This window comes from Pseudophryne corroboree, chromosome 8 (assembly GCF_028390025.1).
Source record: "Pseudophryne corroboree isolate aPseCor3 chromosome 8, aPseCor3.hap2, whole genome shotgun sequence".
In the NCBI taxonomy this organism is placed as follows: Eukaryota; Metazoa; Chordata; class Amphibia; order Anura; family Myobatrachidae; genus Pseudophryne; species Pseudophryne corroboree.
Window position 1 is genome coordinate 446,687,044 of NC_086451.1, and position 21,836 is coordinate 446,708,879.

The window sequence follows — 21,836 nt, forward strand, 5'->3', positions numbered from 1 at the left end:
ACTGAACTGATCGCAGATGCCGAGTAAGTCTGGAGCTACTCAGAAACTGCTAAGAGGTGTGTAATCGCAATTTTGAGAATCTTTCGTTCGCAATTTTAAGAAGCTAAGATTCACTCCCAGTAGGCGGCAGCTTAGCGTGTGCAATGCTGCTAAAAGCAGCTTGCGAGCGAACAACTCGGAATGAGGGCCTATATGCAAGTGAGTGCAATTAGTGTTGATATATGAATCATAAGTATGGATTATAACCACATAGAGCATTCTCATTGCAATAATTGAAAGAATTGACCAAATACCAAAAATTATATGATAAATTTGTTATATAAAATCTCATAACACGATATATATGTGTGCAATGGGTGTTGATATATGATTCATAAAAGCGGTGTAGTGCCATACAGAATAAAGCACCTTTAATAATAACTATATGTATTATATATGTGTGTGTAATTGGTGTTGATACATGAAGTACAAATATGGCTTATTGCCATATGGAATAAAGCACCTTCAATAATAACTATATGTACAACTAGGTGCTTCATCGCGCCCTATGGGCGCTCTTCACACCGTCGCAAGGGGCTACGCCCCCTTAACCCTTGCATGCCTTTCTGGGGTTTAATATTTGTATTATATGGAGTATTACCTGCATTCCTTTGTTAGTTGTTAAATATTGCACAATGAAAGGGTGTGCGATGGTGAAGGAGGCGCAGCCCCTTGCGACGGCGTGAACAGCACCTGTAGGGCACGATGTACAGAATGTAGCGGGTGCGGGGGGGACTGCGGATGGTGTCTGTAGATGCTGCGGGTGGAGGGAGGCAGAAGTGGGGGTGGGGAACGGATGGGGAAGGTTCGGGAGGTGCTGCACGTGGGGGAGGGGCAGAGGAGTGGGGAATGCAGATGGGGAGGGGTCCGGAGGCACTGAAGGTGGGGGAGGGGCAGGGGTGCCACGGGTGGGAGAGGGGCAGGTGTGGGGATGTTGTGGATGGATGAAGGGTTGTGGAGGTGCTGTTGGATGGGAAGGGACGGGAGTGCCGGGGGTGGGGTAGGGGACCGCAGGCACCATGGGTAGGGTAGGGGCAGGTACGGGTGTTGCGGCGGATGGGAAAGGAGGTCTGGAGGTGCTGCAGGTGGTGGAGGGGCAGGTGCGGGGGTGCCATTGGTGGGGGAGGGGTGGGTGAGAGGGGGACCGCTGATGGAGGAGGGTGTCTGCAGATGCTGCGGGTGGAGGGGGGCAGGTGTGGTGGGAGACATATAAGGGGGGTGAATGGTGGAAGGGTCCTGGAGGTGCTGTGGGTGGTGAAGGGGCGTAGGAGTGGGAGCCGCGGGTGGTGTAGGGGGTCTGGAGGCACAGCATGTGGGGGAGGGGTGGAGTGCCGCATGTGGTGGAGGGGAAGGTGCGGAGGTGTGGTGCATTGGGGAGAGGTCTGGAGGCGCTGCGGGTACTGTACATGCCATAAAAGGTAGTTGGAGGGTATGCAGTAACAGAGCCAGGACAGGGGTGACAGGGTCAGTACAGGGTTGACGGGGCCAGGGCAGGGGTGACAGGGTCAGAACAGGGGTGACGGTGCCAGGACAGGGGTGACGGGGCCAGGACAGGGGTGACGGGGCCAGGACAGAAATTATAGGGACAGGATAAGGGTGACAGGGCCAGGATAAGGGTGAAAGGGCCAGGATAAGGGCGGCAGGGCAAGGCCAGGGGTGACAGGGACATGACAGAACACAGGGCACGGTAGAGATTGGTATTAGGGACAAAACAGTGGTGACAGACAGATGTGTCTTACCGGAGTCACTGCTGCTGGCTGCTGCTGTTCCACTCCAACCTGTTGGGATCTGCTGCTGCTGGAGACTTGGCATGGCTGACTCTCTCAGGCTGGAGTCCTGCTTCCTCTGCCCGTCCGCATCCCTCCCCCCCCTCCTCAGTCACACACCGCAGACCTCGCGCAGCTGCTGGGCACTGTGGTAAGGTGAGACTGGAAATGACTGGTTAGCCCCCAGGAGATGCTGCGGCTGGAGGGAGGAGGGGGTCATAGCATGCACGTGGCGCGGACCTCACAGCTTCCGGGCACTGTGGTAAGGGGAGACTGGGAGTGACTGGTTAGCTCCCAGGAGACGCTGCGGCTGGAGGGAGGAGTGGGTCAGAGCCTGCAAGCAGCTCGGATTTCTGCAGCGCTACCCGCCAGCGAAAGTGTGTGAAGGAGCTGGGTGCACCTCACTGCGGGTGGCAGCGCTGCAGCTAGCGGTGGGGTTGCCGGGGCTGGAGATAACCGAGGCAGTATGGAACCTGCACAGCGGCAGGTGCCCCACTAAACTGCAGCTAAGAAGCGTGGAGTGACGCTCCTCCGCATCAGAGAGACCCTGCTGAGTATGCCGATGTGGGGGGTCAAGCACACAGTGAGCCGGTGCCCGTCTGTCTGTATGACATACCCCTCACACACCCCCATACCTCCCAAATGTCCCGATTTTCGTGGGACAGTCCCATTTTTTGGGGTCTGTCCCGCTGTCCCACCCGCGGGTCGCAGTGTCCGGCGGTGGGGGTGGGGGGGGCAGTTGGAAAGCTCCTGTACTCGCTGTTCTGCTTAGCAGAGCAGCGGTGAATAGTGGAGACAGAGGGAGAGGGGGCATCAGGGGGTACGGATTAATGGGGGGGTTCCTGCAGCAGAGCCGGATTAAGGTGGGGGGGGGGGCAGGGGATACATACCGTTGGCCCCACAGTTTTAGGGGGCCCCCTGGCTGGAGTAGCTCTGTCCCAACTCAGAAGCTCCCCCCCCCCGTCCTGCCAGCAACAGCGGCAGCATTGTGCTACAGTCAGCACACGCTGCTGCGTATTGGCAGGTCTGTGGTGTTGCAGGGAGGCAGCAGTCTCCCTGCTTTCTTCTGCCTGTGCGGGTGTGTAGGGGGGAGCGACCACCTCCTCTGGATTTAGCCCTAGCTGAGGGGCCAAAATCCCATAAAAAAAATAAAAATAAAAAGCGAAATTTGCATAAGGGGGCGTGGCCGCGCGGGCGCGATTAGGCCACGCCCCCAACCCACAGCAGGCACAGCAATGAGATAGGGCTCCCCTGTCACAACTGCCCTGGGCCCCCCGGACTCATAATCAGCCCCTGGGAGCATGCCAGCAGCTCACAGAGCGCTGGGCATGCCCCCTCACTGACGAAAACGGGGACCCTCCCGTGAAGCCACGCCCCCTTTTCGCCGAGTGTGTTTCCCTCCTTCTGCCTGGATAAAGCTCCTGCAGAAAGCTGGGAGGTCTGCACCCCTGCCTGTGACATGCCCAATGCCCATGCTCTCTGCTTCTGCTCCTAGTCTCCTGTAGATTTGGCCAGATCTCTGTGACTCATTTGACTAACTCCGCCCAGTGTTGTGACTCCGCCCAGCGTTAGCAAATGAATCACAAGGTCACAGAATAGGGCTATTATATAGGAGATATATATATATATATATATATATTGCAACATTGTTTAAGAAACTGGAGACAGTGAATTAATACAACAATCACAGTGGCTAAGCCTTTTAATTCACGTTAAAATTTTCACCTTTTTCACAATTTAATTCACATGCACTATATTTCGCTTATGTTTTAAAGATTCAAATAAAGGTTACATTTTAGAATTTGTGGTCATCTATCATAACAGATATTTGACTTTAAGAAAGTATAACAGTCCGAGTGTGCCCACTATAGGGAATCTTTTTTCTTTTGACCCTCTACAACACAGCTAGTTCCCAGGAACAGAAGTCCTCCCCGACCTCTACAAGATCCACTGCATGACGCTGGGGCTCCACAGGCGGAGCCGGGCCCTGTGGGGGCACGTCTTCGGAATTTTAGCCACATCTGGGTTCACTCCCAGGTGGATCCCTGGGCAATAGAAATTGTTTCTCAGGGTTACAAGCTGGAATTCGGAGAGGTGCTGTTAGGCGCTGGGGTCCGCGATGTCCTCGCGGCCCGGTGCCTAGCAACTAGGGACGCCAAGCGTGCTAGCCGCCGGGTCCCTAGCAACGCTGGGACGCCGTGCGCGCGTAGCCGCCGGCTCCCTAGCAACGCAGGGACACCGGGCGCGATGAGCCGCCTGGACCCTAGCAACGGGGACGCCACGGGCGGACCGCGTTCCCCGTTGCAGGGTCAAGTTAGTACACACACACTCTGGTCTTCTGGGCGTGCAGCAGGGCAGCTGCACAGCATTTAGGGCAATCAGACTCTGAACATCTGATTGGAGGACTCCTTGTTAAATACTTTCTCAGTGCTTCACACAAACGCCGGTAATAGCTTCCTGCATGCTGCTTAGGTTTGCTGAACGTCTGTTCCAGGCCTGCTGTGTCCGGTCATTCCTGTCCTCAGAGTTCCTGAATCTTGGAGTTGTCATCTCATCCCAAGAAGTCTTCTGGTCCCCTATTGTCCGCAACGGTTGCCAGAGAATCTCGTGTGGTGTTCGTGAGTTGCGGCTCTGCCGTGTGCTGCGGCTCAGCCCGCTTTATTTTGTATTCTGTTTCGGAGCATTTGCGGAGGGTTCCGCTTCCACAAGTCCTCTCCGGAACTCGGCGGTGCTGGGTAGGAGAGTGGACAAGTGGGTATTTTGGTTGTCCTTTTCCCTGGCGGTTTTTCCGCACATTTTCTAGTTTTTAGTTAGCTTGTAGCCCCTGGCTTTGTTGCTGAGTTAGAGGGCCCCTTGTTATCACCCTGTCTCGGATTTCCCTTTGTCTTCCATTAAGACCTGAGGGGGCATCGGAGTTGGGCAGACGTAATCCGCCCTTCAAACGCGGCTGCCATGGGCTCAAGCAACCATAGTCTCGCAAGGGATTTCTGACAGCACGGGCGAGACAACGGAGTTAGGGCGCCAGGGGCTATTTTCCATTCTTGCTCCCTTTCCCAGCATTACGTTCCAGTGCTCAGGTCCTTGTTATAAGATCTCCTCAGACCAGAGTGCTGGAATCATAACAGGTGCCTCCTCGCCGATTTTTCAAATCGGCCCTACCAGCTTCTCCCCAGGAGAGGGAGATAGTATTAAATGCAATACAAAAGTTGTATCTCCAACAGGTGGTGGTCAAGGTCAAGGTTCCCCTCCTTCAACAAGGAAGGGGTTATTACTCGACCATGTTTGTAGTCCCGAAACCGGACGGTTCGGTCAGACCCATATTAAATTTAAAATCCCTGAACCAATACTTGACAAAGTTCATGTTCAAGATGGAATCGCTAAGAGCGGTCATCGCAAGCCTGGAAGGGGGGGATTTTATGGTGTCTCTGGACATAAAGGATGCATACCTTCATGTCCCCATTTATCCACCTCATCAGGACTACCTCAGATTTGCAGTACAAGATTGTCATTACCAATTTCAGACATTGCCGTTTGGTCTCTCTACGGCCCCGAGGGTTTTCACCAAGGTAATGGCGGAAATGATGGTGCTCTTGCGGAAGCAAGGTGTCACAATTATCCTGTACTTGGATGATCTCCTCATAAAAGCGAGATCAAGAGAGCAGTTGCTGAACAGCGTATCACTTTCACTTGTTAGGGTCTCCTGCCCTGTGCTGCCACGTCGTCATGGCAACCAGGAGGCAAGTGCTAGCGGAGTAACCTGAGCGCAGCTGATACTCCAGTTCGGGTCTTTTGCTGTGCAGTGGTTACAGGCTCTGTGCACGGCAGGGGATCCAGTGCTGGTTTTTGTGCTCACAGTCTGTGAGGTCTGAGTGGGGCGTGGACAGCACCATGCTATGTTGTTTTCATACTGTTAACTGGGTTTTTATTACGAGTTATACGGTGTGATTGGTGTGGCTGGTATGAATCTTGCCCTGGATTAACAAAATCCTTTCCTCGTACTGTCCGTCTCCTCTGGGCACAGTTTCTCTAACTGAGGTCTGGAGGAGGGACCTAGAGGGAGGAGCCAGTGCACACCAAGAACTAAATTTTTTCTTAAAGTGCCCATGTCTCCTGCGGAGCCCGTCTATCCCCATGGTCCTTACGGAGTCCCCAGCATCCTCTACGGACTACGAGAAAAAGATTTACCGGTAGGTTTAAAATCTTATTTTCTCTTACGTCCTAGAGCACAGGTTCTCAAACTCGGTCCTCAGGACCCCACGCGGTGCATGTTTTGCAGGTCTTCTCACAGAATCACAAGTGAAATAATTAGCTCCACCTGCGGACCTTTTAAAATGTGTCAGTGAATAATGAATACACATGTGCACTTGCTGGGTTACCTGCAAATCATGCACTGTGTGGGGTCCTGAGGACCGAGTTTGAGAAGCACTGTCCTAGAGGATGCTGGGGTCCACATTAGTACCATGGGGTATAGACGGGTCCACTAGGAGCCACTGGCACTTTAAGAGTTTGAGAGTGTGGGCTGGCTCCTCCCTCCATGCCCCTCCTACAAGACTCAGTTTAGAAAATGTGCCCGGAGGAGCCGGTCACAGCTAGGGGAGCTCCTAGAGCTTCTTTGGTTTTATTATTTTTCTAAGAGTAAGTTAGGCACAGGGAGGCTGCTGGCAACAGCCTCCCTGCTTCGTGGGACTTGGGGGGGGGTGGAGGAGTAGTGTCCGCCTTGAGGGATTTTGACATTAGCTCCTGAGGGTGATGATCGTTAGCCACCCCAGGCGACCGCTCACTCCCGCAGCATGCTGGACCCTAACAGAGCCGAAGATTCCGGTGGCGAGTGAGTCACCAACCCCCACAGCAAGCGGGGAGCTGGTGTGAAGATGGCGGCAACAGGGTGGGAGGCGGAGTGCAGTATTAACTGCGCTCTGGAGGCTCAGCGGTACATAGTGCGGCGCTGTGAGGGACGCCCTGAACCAGCGCCTATACCCTACACTGGTCAGCAAGCCTGTCAGGGCCGCGGACACTGCCAGCAGAAATCCTCAGGCCAGTATAAAGAATTGGAGAGCGGGATGCAGCGCCATGTTCAGGGGGCGGAACTTCCCCTCGGAGCGGACCGAGCAGCATTCAGCGCCATTTTCCTGCCTGCAAATCCTATACAGAGATGCTGACAGGGAGAGCTGTCTCTCCAAGCAACTCCAACTATCCTGTGAGGTGGTGATTGCTTAATTCTGGAGCCTTGTCATTCAGGTCCCTGTTCCTAGTTGCTGATTTTATGGAGTCTTGTTGCTGATGCCCTGACCATGCTTCCAGCCTTATTCCTCTCTGTTAAGTGCCTGTATCTTTGTATATACTGCCAGTGGCTTACATGAACCAAGATACTTTATTACTGCTACTTCATGAGTAGTTGCTGTTTGCTGTGAATACTATCTGTGGCTTGCTTGAACTATTGTATACAACAATTGCTACATCATTAGTAGTGGCTGTACTATCCATACATACCTATAGCTTATGCTATAACATTCATTATCAACACATACTACCTGCATATTACTTCCTGAAAGAATTCTTATTACCATTTGTTTCATTGTCTTTAGAGAATACAATTATTATTATTTAAAGTGCATTAGTATTATCACTCTGCCAAACTGGAATTATCCTGCATTTCATCTCCAGCAATAGCATGCGATCTCCTGCCAGTTATATAAGCCCCTACTGCATGAAGGATTAAGACCTGGTGGCATCCTAAGTACTGATCTTCTCCTCCATTAAGACTTTAAAGCTGTTATCAATATCAGCATGCACTTGTACCAGCCCTCATATGTCTAGCCTCAATACACAACGCGGCGCAAGATGCCTGGGTGTCTCGATGTGGATTGCTAAATGAACAAAAGACTAATGAAAATATCCATTCAGTAGTTTTTCACTACAATCCCCACAATCCATCTGGTCTAAACATCTTCCTATGAAGAATATACCGCAAGACTTCTGGGACATAGAACTACATTACCCAGAAAACCCATCGCCATTCCGCAATACAGACCAGAACTTCCGGCTTCTTAAAACCACATTTCCCAGAAGCTATATAGCGTCATTTCCGGTCACGATGGTCCCGCATGATTTCTAGAAGACTACATCACCCAGAATACCCACCGCTATTCACAACACAGACGGGGACTTCCGGTTTGCTGAAAACTACGTTACCCAGAAGCCACGTAGTGCCACTTCCGGTCGCGGCGATTCCGGAAGATTTTGTCTTCTAATAATAAAAACCAGCTCTATTCCTTTACGTATATACCACTGACACCACCAATGAAGTAAACCCCAAAGGGAGTAATTATAAAGCCCTGTTTTGAAGGACAGACTTTCGGGGAGATCCGGAACCGGAAGTGACGTAATGAATCAAAATTTCCGTTTTTTTAGCATAAAAACATCACCATTTCAGTCCTCCATCAGCCTTGACAAAGAGTGACCTACTCGAAACGCGTTGGATGAGGACTATTGCCTGCTGGATACTGCCCCACCCGGGTTGTGGGAAAGGTACGACCACTTTTGTTTATTTACGATTCAGTCAGTCAGGATACCGGTCCCTCATGTCTGGATAAAGTTGGTCCCATCAATTCCCCACACGGGTGGCCATTACCTGCAGCCAACATTTTATTATATTATTTTATTTTTATGTGTATTATTAAAAACATTTATCTACATAAGAGTCTCCATTTGAATCTAAGAAAAACAAAGAAACCTTGATGAGCATGGCGTATCAACAACATCTGTGAGTACTGGTACGCACCCTTGTTTTTTAAAGAAACCTTGATGAGAGGATAACACACTATATATGTGTAAGTGAGGTACGCACAATAAGGAATAATCCCACTATCGCAATATATATACCGTCAGGATTGTGATTTCATTATAAAAGATACCTTGATAGGCTTATCACCACTTTTGTTCCGTGTAAGTGGAGGTATGCATTTACTTTAGAGAGATATCCTGATGATACAATATCTTTGAAAGAAACCTTGATGAGCATTGTGAATAAGTAAATTAATGTAAGCAAGGTATATCTACCACTATACCCATTGTGTTTGGAAAAGAAATAGACCACATCTCCTAAGAATCTTTATTCAGAATATTCCCATATATCAGTGGTTAACCCCTAGCCATTTTTTTCATGTTTTTTCCGTATTGAAAAACTCATTGGAAGAACACTGAAGGGAGGAAAACCAAAGAAGAATCAGAAAAACACCCATAGGTCCAAGTCATCACGTCATTCAAGATAAGTATTGTTCTCTACATACTCTCTCAGCGCCAATTCCCTTTTCCATCCCTTTTATCCTGTGAGGTACCAGGGGGTTGTAGAAGGGGTGGGGGGGGGGGGGAAACTGAGCAGTCCATTAAGGTACACAGTAAGCTCTGGGGCACACTTGGGGGGGGAACTGTGTCTGCCATTTTCCTGTGTGTGTGTGTGTGTGTGTGTGTTTGTTGTCTCACAGTCATATCTAGGGACTCTCTGTCATATGCTGCAGAGGTTGTTTCCTCTCAGCATACCTCCCAACTTTCTGCCCTTGTGGAGCGGGACACTCGCGCGACGAAGCCGCGCGCACTCCCAAAAAGGGGGTGTCACCTATGGAAAAGGGTGCGTGGCTTCGCGGGAGGACCCACGATCGCGAGCCACGCCCCCGTTTTCATCACCGAGGGCGCATGCCCAGCGCTCTGTGAGCACCTGGCATGCTCCCTCTCCCTCTGACTCCACTGAAAAGACGCTGTGACACTGAAAAGACTGCGAGAAGAAAGAGCGCATCAGTCTGGGGGCATGAAAATCACAACTGCGCACCCACGACCGCTCCTCCGGGCCATACCCCTTCCAGTGCACCAAAAATGACAGCCGACCCCGAACCATCTTGGAGTCAAGAATCCTTTCAACAACAAACTCCCTCTGGCCACGTATCAGAAGAGGGGAAGGTCTTCCACTGGAAGAAGGATTACTAGTCGCCCGTTTTAAAAGGGAACAATGAAATGTCTTATTGATACCCAAAGAACGGGGCAGATCTAACTGAAATGCCACCGGATTGATAACCCTGGTGATCTTATAAGGGCCGATGAACCGGGGGCCTAACTTATGAGATGGCTGTCTCAACTTCAAATTCTTGGTAGACAACCAGACGAAGTCTCCTAATTTGAAGCTGCAGGGTCTTTTCCGCTTATCAAAAACCCTTTTGGTCACTAATGACACAGACACAAGGGCTTTCTTCACTTTCCTCCAAATACCCCTAAGGACCGAAACCACAGAGGAACCACCAGGCGTGGAGTCCGGGGGGTCAAAAGAATTGGCCTTAGGATGATGCCCATACACACAAAGGAAGGGAGAGATCCCTGTAGCAGAGTGAGCCGCGTTGTTATAGGCAAACTCCGCCATGGACAGATGAGCAACCCAGTCAGTCTGACACTTGGAGACATAACACCTGAGGAACTGCTCCAAGGACTGGTTCACCCTTTCAGTCTTCCCATTAGACTGCGGAAGGTAGCCTGACGACAAGCTGACAGAAATCTGGAGATCGGAACAAAATGCCCTCCAGAATTTGGCCACAAACTGGGATCCGCGGTCAGAGACCACATCAAGTGGCAATCCGTGGAGGTGCACAACATGCAGCATAAATAATTCAGACAGGCGTCTGGCCGATGGCAGCCCAACCAGTGGAACGAAGTGCGCAATCTTCGAAAACCTGTCAATGACAACCCAGATGGTTGTCATCCCCGAAGATTTGGGCAAGTCCACCACAAAATCCATTGAAATGTGGGTCCATGACTTAGATGGAATAGAGAGTGGATGTAATGGGCCAACAGGAACCCCTCTAGGAGTCTTATTTCGGGCACAGATGTCACACGCCCGAACCCACTGATCCACATCCCTAGCCACCGAGGGCCACCACACCGCCCTAGATAGCAACTCCCGAGTTCTGGCAATGCCCGGGTGACCTGCCGACTTCTTGGCATGGAATTCCAGGAACACTCGCTGTCTTAACCTAGGAGGCACAAACAAAAGACCTCCCGGAAGGTCTGGAGGAGCCTGCTCCTGTGCTCTAAGGACTAATGACAAGAGGTCCTGGGTAATGCCCACTTTAATACATGATGGGGACACAATGGGCAATGGCTCCTCGGTGGTCTCCTGGAATGGAGCAAAACTCTGCGAGAGCGCATCAGCCTTGATGTTTTTTGACCCAGGGCGATATGTTATCAAAAAATTAAAGCGAGCAAAAAACAAAGCCCATCGTGCCTGCCTGGCATTGAGGCGCTTCACTGACTCTAAATATGCCAAATTCTTATGGTCGCTGAGAATTGAGACCACAAACTTAGCCCCTTCAAGCCAGTGTCTCCACTCCTCGAGTGCATCCTTAATAGCCAACAATTCCCGGTTACCCACGTCATAATTCATCTCGGCAGGCGAAAAAATTAACGTGAAAAGTAAGCACAGGGATGAAGGCGATTATCAGACACCCCCAACTGAGAGAGCACTGCCCCAATACCCATCTCAGAGGCATCCACCTCCACCACAAAAGGACGCTCTGGATCTGGGTGTCGCAGCACCTTGGCCGAGACAAATGCCCTTTTGAGACGGGCAAAAGCCGCTTTGGCCTCACAAGACTAGTGAGCAACATCCGCCCCTTTCTTAGTGAGTGCCACCAAGGGCGCCACTATAGACGAAAATCCAGCGATAAATCGTCTATAAAAATTTGCAAAGCCCAGAAAACGCTGAAGCGCCTTCAAACTAGTGGGCTGCACCCAATCCAGGACTGCCTGTACCTTGGAACCCTCCATTTGGAAACCTTCTGGGGAGATAATATATCCTAGAAATGCGATTTGCTGAACTTCAAATTCGCAATTCTCCATCTTCGCCCCAAGCCGGTGGTCTCTGAGTTTCTGGAGGACTAAGCGTACATGCTTCCGATGTTCCTCCAGGGAATGGGAGAAGATTAGGATGTCATCTAAGTATACAACTAAGAATCTATCCAAATATTCCCTGAGCACATCGTTCATGAAGTCCTGGAAGACTGCCGGGGCATTACAGAGCCCAAAAGGCATCACCAAATATTCATAATGCCCTGAGTGGGTATTAAAGGCAGTCTTCCATTCATCCCCCTCTCTTATTAGGATTAGATTGTACGCACTGCGTAGGTCAATCTTAGAAAAAATGGTGGCAGTACGAAGCTGGTCAAACAAGACCGCAATGAGAGGCAGTGGGTATGAGTTTTTAATCGTGATACGGTTCAATTCCCTGAAGTCGATGCAGGGTCGCAACGAACCGTCCTTTTTACCCACGAAGAAGAACCCCAACCCAACTGGAGACTGTGAAGGTCTGATAAATCCCTTAGCCAAGTTCTCCTGAATGTACTCTGCCATAGCCTGAGTCTCAGGACATGACAGGGAGTACAACCTGCTCTTGGGAAGCTTAGCATTCGGCAATAAATCAATGGCACAGTCATAGGGGCGATGGGGAGGTAGTACCTCTGCAACTTTTTTGGAGAACACGTCTGCAAAATCTGCATAACATCCTGGCAATCCTGGCAAACTTAGCTGCGAAAGCCTGACTGGAAGGCTCAAGCAACTCCTATAAGAATCTCCCCAGAGACCCAGTCAAATTGAGGATTATGGGCCCTTAACCAGGGTAACCCCAACACCAATGGGGCAAAAGTACAGACAGTCACATAAAAGGACAATTTTTCAGAGTGTGTGGCTCCAATAAACAAAGAAATCTGGCTAGTGCAAGAGGTAATTTTACCCTGGCATAATTGTTCCCCGTTTAACCTACAGATCTCAATTTCTGATGCCAACGGTACTAAGGGAACAGAGTGTTCCAGGGCGAATTGGCGGTCGATAAAAACCCCGTCGGCCCCACTGTCCACAAAGGCCTCAGTCTTGACAGTTTGACCGAGGATCTTCAAGGTCACCGGAATGATAAAAGTCTTCTTGGAAAATTCTGACTTCTGGCCTGACAGGATATTTCCCATCACCCTCAGGCCCTGAAGTTTTCTGGCTTTTCTGGGCATGATACTACCACATGACCTTTATTCCCACAGTACAAACACAAACCCTGCTGTCTCCTCCGCGTCTTCTCACGCGAGGAGAGGCGGGTAGCCCCAATCTGCATAGGCTCCTCGGAAAATTCCTCAGAGTCTGAGGTTCCCTTGGGAAAGAAGGAAGCCTCGGTCTCCCTTTCAAGCCTACGCTCTCTCAGCCGTCTATCCACCCGGATGGATAACTGCATGAGCTGATCCAAGCTATCAGGCAAGGGATATTGTACCAGTTGGTGTTTTATCTGGTTAGAAAGACCTGTTCGGTACTGGTGTCTCAGGGCTGGGTCATTCCACTGAGTATCATGGGCCAACCTCCGAAACTCCGTACAATAAACCTCAACTGGCCGTTGCCCTTGCTTAAGGATCGAAATCTGAGCCTCGGCTGAGGCCGTCTTGTCAGGGTCATCATACAACATGCCCAGTGCCGTAAAGAAAGCATCAACACTTTTAAGCGACGGATATTCAGGCTGCAACCCATATGCCCAGACCTGTGGGTCTCCTTGTAGCAAGGAAATCACTATGCCCACCCGCTGAATCTCCGACCCAGAAGACTGAGGCCTAATCCGGAAATATAGCTTGCAGCTCTCCTTGAAACAAAAGAACTGCGAGCGATCTCCAGAAAAACGATCCGGGAGATTTACTTTCGGCTCCTTAACCCCTGAAGATGCTGCTGCAGGGACAGTTGGGAGGTATGTCTCAGGAGGAATCCATTCTATGTACACAGGATTATAATGCCTTGTTTCAGAACTTACTGAGACTGAGAGCCTTGTTCTGGGAGCTTTGGTACATCCCCATGGTACTAATGTAGACCCCAGCATCCTCTAGGACATAAGAGAAAATAGTATTTTAAATACCTACCGGTAAATCCTTTTCTCGTAGTCTTTAGAGGATGCTGGGCGCCCGCCCAGCGCTTCGTGATCCTGCAGTGGTTACTTAGTTCAGTACTGCTTAGTTGTTGGTTAAGTACTGTTTTGTTACTTGGTTAAGTAATATTGTTCAGCCGTTGCTGAGTTTTCAAGCTAGTTTGCTTGGTTTGCCTTGTATTTGTGAGCTGGTGTGAATCTCGCCACTATCTGTGTAAAATCCTTCTCTCGAAGTTGTCCGTCGCCTCGGGCACAGTTTCTAGACTGAGTCTGGTAGGAGGGGCATGGATGGAGGAGCCAGCCCACACTCTCAATCTCTTAAAGTGCCAGTGGCTCCTAGTGGACCCATCTATACCCCATGGTACTAATGTGGACCCCAGCATCCTCTATGGACTACGAGAAAAGGATTTGCCAGTAGGTAATTAAAATCCTATTTTCCACAAGGAGGCGCTTTATTATTGCTGTCTGATAATAATTTAATTTATATCACAGGCAGATTGGCAGAGCAATCTAGAATTCTCTCTTTGGGTGGCATGTACTATTGCTCACCGCCTCTCTCTCTCTCTCTCTCTGTTTCCGCACCCTTTGTTGTTTTCCGGAAAGCAGTAACAAAAGTGAGATAAAACCTCCTCTCCTTCTGCATGTCCAAACTGCTGTGAGAGGTCCGCGCCATTAGCCCTCCCATTGCCGGCTATTGGGTCTCCGCACTGGTCCTACGTACTATTATTCGGCATGTTGTTATGGTGGTGTTTCCTTATGCAAAATCTCAGGCTTGTTACGGAACAAGAGCAGTGAAGACATCTGTCTCCCGCCTTCTCACCACTGTGCTCCCGCCTCCCGATTGTCCGCTTGCCCTCAACCACAATGCAGTAGAGGCGACCCCACTTATGCATATACCAGGTCACCTCCTATTTATTGCCTGCTGCCCCCTCGCACTGTCCCTACCACTGCTGCTGTGGGGACTGGGCAGTCATAAGCACACGGACGGAAGGCACCAGGCGCATGCACAGAGTATTAAAAAATAAAAAAAATAAAAACAGTGATAAAGAGAAGATCGCATCGTCAGACCCGTCTATACTGGATCGCTACGCTAAAGAGATGAATAGCTATAGGGCAGCTACCGACCGAGCATTGGAAAGCTGCATCTCACGCCAGGTGCCAGTAATAACCTACCCCGAGGTAGATCCTTAATAGTACAGATAGGTATTGGAGAGATATATCTGTTGTGGACATTGTACTCACCTTACCAGTCGCGTATACACATGGCGTTTTCATGCTACCTTAGATGTGATGGGCTCAAGTAAATGTTTAACAGGATTCATATGAAGAGTCGGCCAAGTCCTAAAATAATGAATTTTATATACTCATAGTTGTTAGACAATAAGGGCCTTCTTCAGAGACACATACTGTACTAAGCAGCCACATCTGGGGATGGTCAAAGAACAGTTATATCGAAGCATCTACAAACCTTACACCAGCAAGGAATGGTATGTCCAGTGGGGGAAGTTGGCCCTTGGCTATAACAGTGTGTGTCTTCTCTTCTCTTACACAGATGGTCGCAGTCTTCACTATTATTTCACCACAACCTCACCTCCCGGCCCCGGACAGCCTTACTATCATGTTGGTGGATCTATCGATGATGTGCTTATTACGAGATACACCAGTGACATGCACAAGGTCCAGCCTCTGCTCTCCTGCCTGGAGGAATCTATGGACCCTCAGCACTGGGTGAATCAGACTAGCATTGCTAAGTATTATGAACACAGGCACCAGCAGATCATAAATTATATGATGAGGAAGAAATTGCTCAGCCAGAAAAAAGGTAAAAATAAATGAATGATACTGTACGTGCTGTGATCTACAGTGCATCCAGAAAGTATTCACATCGCTTCACTTTTTCCAGATTTTGTTATGTTACAGCCTTATTCCAAACTGGAATAAATTAATTTTTTCCCTCAAAATTCTACACACAATACCCCATAATGACAATGTGAAAAAAGGGAGGGTTAGGTTTAGGCAGTGGGGAAGGGAGGGTTAGGCACCAAGTGGGGAGGGTTATAATTAGGCACCACCGGGGAGGGTTAGGGTAGGCACCCACAAGGGAGGGTTAGGTTTAGGTTAGGGGGCTTACTGGGGGGCTGTCAGGATTATGATAGACGGGATGCCGCTGTTGGTATTCTAACCGCCGACATCTCGTCCAGCGGTAAATCATACTAATCTCTCTCTTTCTACATAATTTTTTTTGGTTTATTTCCATAAACAAATGTAATACAGCAAACAACTCAAAGCTTCTAAGAACCAAATGAATGGCGCTAGTTCTATCTACCCCCTCCCTTAGTGAACCGTCTCACACTGGTACAGAAGGGAAATTTGAAAAGAGGAAGCGCTGTCCAATCACAGTGTGTACTGATTAATAAATTGATATTAATTAAAAACATCCCAACATCAGCTTTAAAAAATCTCTCACAAAAGCAACTCAATATGCATGTATAAATTTACTATATATACACATTATATACATAATAACAGCTGATAATACTGTCACAACATATTCATAAACAGTAGCTTGCAGTCTGTATAATGAACCATTCAGCAGCAATAAAACGATTAGGAATCTGTTAATTGGTTAGTGCAATTTGCTGTACGCGGTAAGCATCGGTGTTAGTAAAGCAGCAGTCAATGATTAATAGCAAACAAATACATTGGTAACCGCTCAGTCACTCTGAAGATACTTAGGTGCTTGAAAAGGGAGGGGTCATAGCAAACAGAAAGGGGGCACTTTTTCCCCCTGGTATCCCCCAGCACACTGACTTATACCTGTAACAATACTTGAAAACTATCTGGTATCAGCATTTCAGAGATATTTGTTACATATATTTGCAAATACAAGATAAGCTGCTGAGCCTCTTTACGGCTTCTCTGATTATTGCCAGGCCTACACTTGATGATAACAGTGCCCACATAGGGCCATGAGATTGTCTATAGTAAGGCCTCACATGGGAGAAGAAGCGGCCGCCCAAAGATGTATGTCCCCACTCACTGTACTCTGCTTTGACCTGTGAGTGGGAACATACATCTTGGGTGGCCTCTTCTTCCCACAGCATTTAGTAAGTAGTCCGGGCTAACATGCTCTCACAGGAGCAGATAGAAATGCCTTATACCTCATTCACACTGCCATCAAAAATCCGGGTTATTGCACGTGAACGCGCAGTAATCCGGGTTTATGTGCAGTGTGAACGGGGTCCAGGACAAATTCCCGGGTCGCCTGACCTGGTATTTCAACCCGGGAATAAAGAAGGGTTATTCCCGGGTAAATACCAGGTCAGGTGCAGTGTGAACAGTGTACCCAGGTCGATGCGTTCCGGGACCGTACCACTCTATAGGAGCAGGCGGTGCTTGTAGATCATCTGATCTCCAAGCTCCGCCCCCGCATGTGACCCGGTGACGTAATCGACACGGCAATATGCCGTGTCGGGGCCGCCAGTCTGAACGGGGTCTCAAGCGGGTTTCACCTGGGAAGGTCTCGTGCACGAGTCCCGGGTGCAACCCGCCATTTGCCAGTGTGAACATGGTATTACTGATACCTGACACTGATGCTTGCATCCTACAGCAAATTGTACTAACCAATTAACAGATTCCTAATCCATTTATTGCTGCAATATGGTTCATTATGCAGACTGCAATCTATGGTTTATGAATATGTGACAGCATTATCAGCTGTTAATGTGTATATATATATATATATATATATATATATATATATATATATATATATATATATACATATATGTCATTTTATACATGCATATTGAGTTGCTTTGGTGAGAGATTTTTTAAAGCTGATGTTAGGATGATTTTTTAGGGTGTTTCTATTTTAATAAACATTGATTTACTTATTAATAGACACTGTGATTGGACAGCGCTTCCTCTTTTCAAATTTCTAAATGTAATACAGATACGACATCAATAATTCCCATAAAGCAATGATTGTTTTGACAATGCCCCGGGTTAGGGAAATTAATATATACAGAGGAGTTCTGGAATAAAAGCCTTGGCACGCGTTTCACCATTGTGCTGTATTGCTTTATGGAATCTTATTTATGAATATTAATATTTAATATATCATATATGGTATTTAATATATGGATATATTTCAATTAATATGCATTTATCATATATATCTGCAAGTATATTATGTCAGGCTTACTAAGTGGCTGATAAATATATGCAGTCCTTATATATATATATATATATATATATATATGACTTATGAAATTATGAAGTTAAGATTCCTTAAAGAGAGTTCAAGCTTGAATATTACCGCTCTTTTTATATGATTCTTTATTTACAGGCAGATCAAATCGTACAGAATAAGATATACACAGTAGTGATATATATACTAATTATTATATTAAGCTATGCTATGCTTCCTTCGTTACATAACATAAAACAACATGACATAAGTTTCACAAACAGTTTCAATTACTATCATATTTATACTTGCAAGTTAAAGATTGCCATCCCAAGAATCATTCCTTCTGCATGTTCTCCATGACTTCTCCTCCTGACTGACTTCCTTCCTTCTCCTTCTTCTTCTCCCTCTCCCTCTTCCTTCTAACTCCTAACTACAAGTCTGGTCCTTTTATCTCATATTTTACCAATTCAAACTATCATATTCTCATAGTTTCCAATGGAATAGGTAATTATAGGTTTGTCAGATTCCAAGGTGTAATAAAACAAACATTGAACTGGGCTGTCGTGTCCTGTTCACGGAGGCATGGTGTCATAAAAGTGTGGTGTCCACACTGCCTTAAGCAAGTATAGTATTGTAAAATCTGGAATGTCTTTTCATCCAAAGTTCTGTTGTATTGACAAGTTTTCCTGGGGTCGGTTACACAATGTTTTATCAATGGATGTGATCTCTTTTCATAGTAGTTAATTTATGCTCCCTAGCTTTTAACCTTCACTGGACAATAGACAAACCAGTAGATTCTGATCTACTGTAAGCACACCTGTGAATTCCAATGACCAACAGAGCTCTGTCACATACCTATTATCATTTATGGCCTAATACCTTTTCTCTACAATGACTCTTGATCTTACTGTAACCTCTCTGGCCTTATTTATGACTAGAGCAGAATAAACCTGTTCCCTACACTATTTTTTTACCATCTTGCAGTAAAACACAAATATACAGTATATCTATATAAACACATACACAAACCTAATTTCTTAAATCAGCTAAACATTACCTCATACATTCAAACTTATTTCATATCTATTCCTTACTATATATATCCACTATACTGTCCACTATGGTAACATCGCCTATTTATAATGAATTATATTTTGATTCAGACAACATCTATTGCCCTAATATTAGACTAAGTGCAGACAATTACCTATAAGGCAACAGTCGCCCCCTTGTGGCCATGAGAAATTATTTTGATTGGCCACACATTAAACTAGCGTAATTGCTTCCAAATACATTTCAAAATATTTCTTCAAAACATAACTTTTGTTGTAACCCTAATATATACCATAAGTGTAATAATAATAACCATTATGATTTTTAAAAATCTCTAAAAATTCTTAGCTTACCTAACCTTATTCTACTTTTTAACTAAAGCAGACCAAGACTGAGGTTTTTATTCAGTATTCATGAGGAAAACTAATTTCTACAGACATTTGGAATACCATAGCCCAATTGTAGACCTTTTTTCTGTATCTGGATCAGTACATTTGGACATTTTTGCTGTTCTTGGCTGTAGCAATTTACTGGGATAAGACTGTCATCTGCGTGGTTTGCTTGCAATTGGAGACGCCTTGCGTTTGCATTATGGAGGCAGTTGAAGTAGAATTCTTCATAGCAGCTGCTCCTTTGCTTGCCATTTCGCTGTTTGAGGCAGAGGGCTGTGTACGTCGAGTGCTGTGTCTTGAACATTCAGTACTTGTGACGACCCTCAGTAATGGTCTTTAGCCTTGTGCGTCCTTTAAATGTTTTTCCAATGCCGCAGTTGTGACAAGTGTCCATATTGCTTTTGCACAAACAGGTTGTGATTTTGACTAGAACAGGCATATATGAAACAGTCTTTTTTTTTTTTTCTCTTTCTTTCTTTCTTTCTTTCTTTGCTTGTTAATAGTAGGTCTTAATTGTCTTCGGGCAATAGTACCACAAATGGCTGCGAGTAGTACACCTACTCTGTTCTGTATTTCCTCACTGAATAAATTACCATGCAGTCTTAAGTCTCCTTATTCTACCTTGAACCTATTTATACATCTCAATCTTAAATAACCCTATACCAGTTTAACCCATATAAAGGCGTTTTCTATCCTACCTATATTTTGACTAATAATTATTTAAAATGCTTTTGATGTGTATATAGTAACATGCTATCAATACAATAAATGAATACAATTTTGCTTCAAATAGATATTAAATATCATTTAGGAATGGCTTTGACTAAATCTAATTCCATCCAGTATTAGATATTTAATTACTTTTGAAGCTTTTACGAAGGAAGCATAGGTAGTATCTACTGTGTAATATAAAAAAAAACATAAAATATTTACAAGGTATATAATACAATGATATCAAATATATATATATATATATATATATATATATCAGACAAATGTTTACATATATATTTGATTAAGGTATATGAAGGGATGAGACAGTTCTGTATAATCACAGTGATGAGATGTGCTGTACACTGTTGTGGGGGTGTACATGTAGTTTGAAAGACAAGTAATGATTACTTGTGATGAAAGGGTTAATGAAAACCTTCCCCTTTCTTGTGAAACTGGAAAACTCCTTGAGGATTTGTCCATATATCAGTCTTTAGGGATGCTATGTAGATTTTGCTGGATAGCAGCGATGAAAGGGTTAATGTAGACCTTTTCCCTTGTAAATTGGAGTCTTTTTGGAGTCTTGCACCATTCTGTATACAGGTTGCCAGGATTATCCCTTGTGACGCAGCCTGGTCCCAGACTGTCTCCAACCATAGCGTTTGCTGCTTGGCGTGGCTCCTTGGTCTTGAAGCATCTTGTAGTTCCTGAAAAATATTCTTGTGGGGAGAGAAACTTGTTAGACTTTGCCAAATATGTTTTGTAGGTTCCAGGGCCTTCTGTTTGTCCACACCTTTAATAAAATGGTTATGGCACCAGTGCATAAAAACATTTTCATCCTGGTGATCCTTTTTGTCATTGTTAATTGGTGTGTGGTTTGCAGAATGACACTCTGCATGTGGTCTCTCTGAGAGCCTGCAAACATTTGCACCATCACTAGATGTCTCTGAATGCTCGGTGGGGGTTACATAAGTTTGGGAACTTTGTTTGTAAACATGCATTCCTGAATTAATTTCATGGATTTTCCCTTTAAACATGTTCCCAGGTGAATACATTTCAAGGTTTGCAACTCTGGTTGCCATGGGAGTTTTCACCATGGGGAACTTCTCCACCCCTGTGTGCACTGTACTGCAGCTATCAGTGTTTAAATCTGCTGACAATTCACCTTTGCCTAAGGGCATAACAAATTCTTCATTTACATTGGGAACTCTGAGAGTGTATTCAGCAGAATACTCATAATCTGAGTTACAATGATCTTCCCCCTTACTAGAAACAGTATAGGGGACATCTCCTATTGCTGCTACCTCCTTTACATTATTGTGCTGTCTGATGATAGACACATCCTGCACATTGCTACTTTCTTCATTTACCAAAGAGGCTGTTCTGCTGGTGGTCTGTGTGACCATAGCAGACTCTGTGTGCTGCACATGGACAATGCTGTCCTGAGTCTCACCTACATCTACAATGTTCTCCCTTGTACTTTCTTTTATCTCCTCCTGAGAGGTCATGACAGTTTGCTTACAATCTGCCAGGCTTTTTGCTTCTGCCCCAAACTTTTTCTGTTTATTTTTCTGTTTAAGGGACTTAAATAATGAATGCATTTTTGCATTAATGGTCAGGCACGCCTTACGAAGACGTGAACCTGATCCTTCTTTACATTTCTGTTTGGCTTCTAAAGCCGCAGTTCTGCGCATTTTTCCTAATGCTGCTGCAACTTTTTGCATATTTAACATTACAATGCTAAATTTATATAT

At 46.5% G+C, this 21,836-nt stretch overlaps 3 protein-coding genes across 3 annotated transcripts in view; 1 reads left to right on the top strand and 2 right to left on the bottom strand.

Annotated features, from left to right (window-relative positions):
• Positions 1-1,874, bottom strand: part of TAP1 (transporter 1, ATP binding cassette subfamily B member) — a 209,578-nt gene extending 207,704 nt beyond the window's left edge. The window contains exon 1 of the mRNA XM_063938187.1: positions 1,779-1,874. Coding sequence (XP_063794257.1) covers positions 1,779-1,851 — 73 coding nt within the window. The 5' untranslated portion in view covers positions 1,852-1,874. The remainder of the gene's footprint in view (positions 1-1,778) is intronic.
• LOC134949551 (putative nuclease HARBI1) overlaps positions 1-21,836 on the bottom strand; it is a 144,337-nt gene that overhangs the window by 88,238 nt on the left and 34,263 nt on the right. The gene's annotated exons all lie outside the window — the stretch shown is intronic.
• LOC134949552 (hereditary hemochromatosis protein homolog) overlaps positions 1-21,836 on the top strand; it is a 72,021-nt gene that overhangs the window by 7,064 nt on the left and 43,121 nt on the right. Inside the window, exon 2 of the mRNA XM_063938194.1 lies at positions 15,284-15,553. The gene's annotated coding sequence lies outside the window, so the exon portion shown is untranslated. The remainder of the gene's footprint in view (positions 1-15,283; positions 15,554-21,836) is intronic.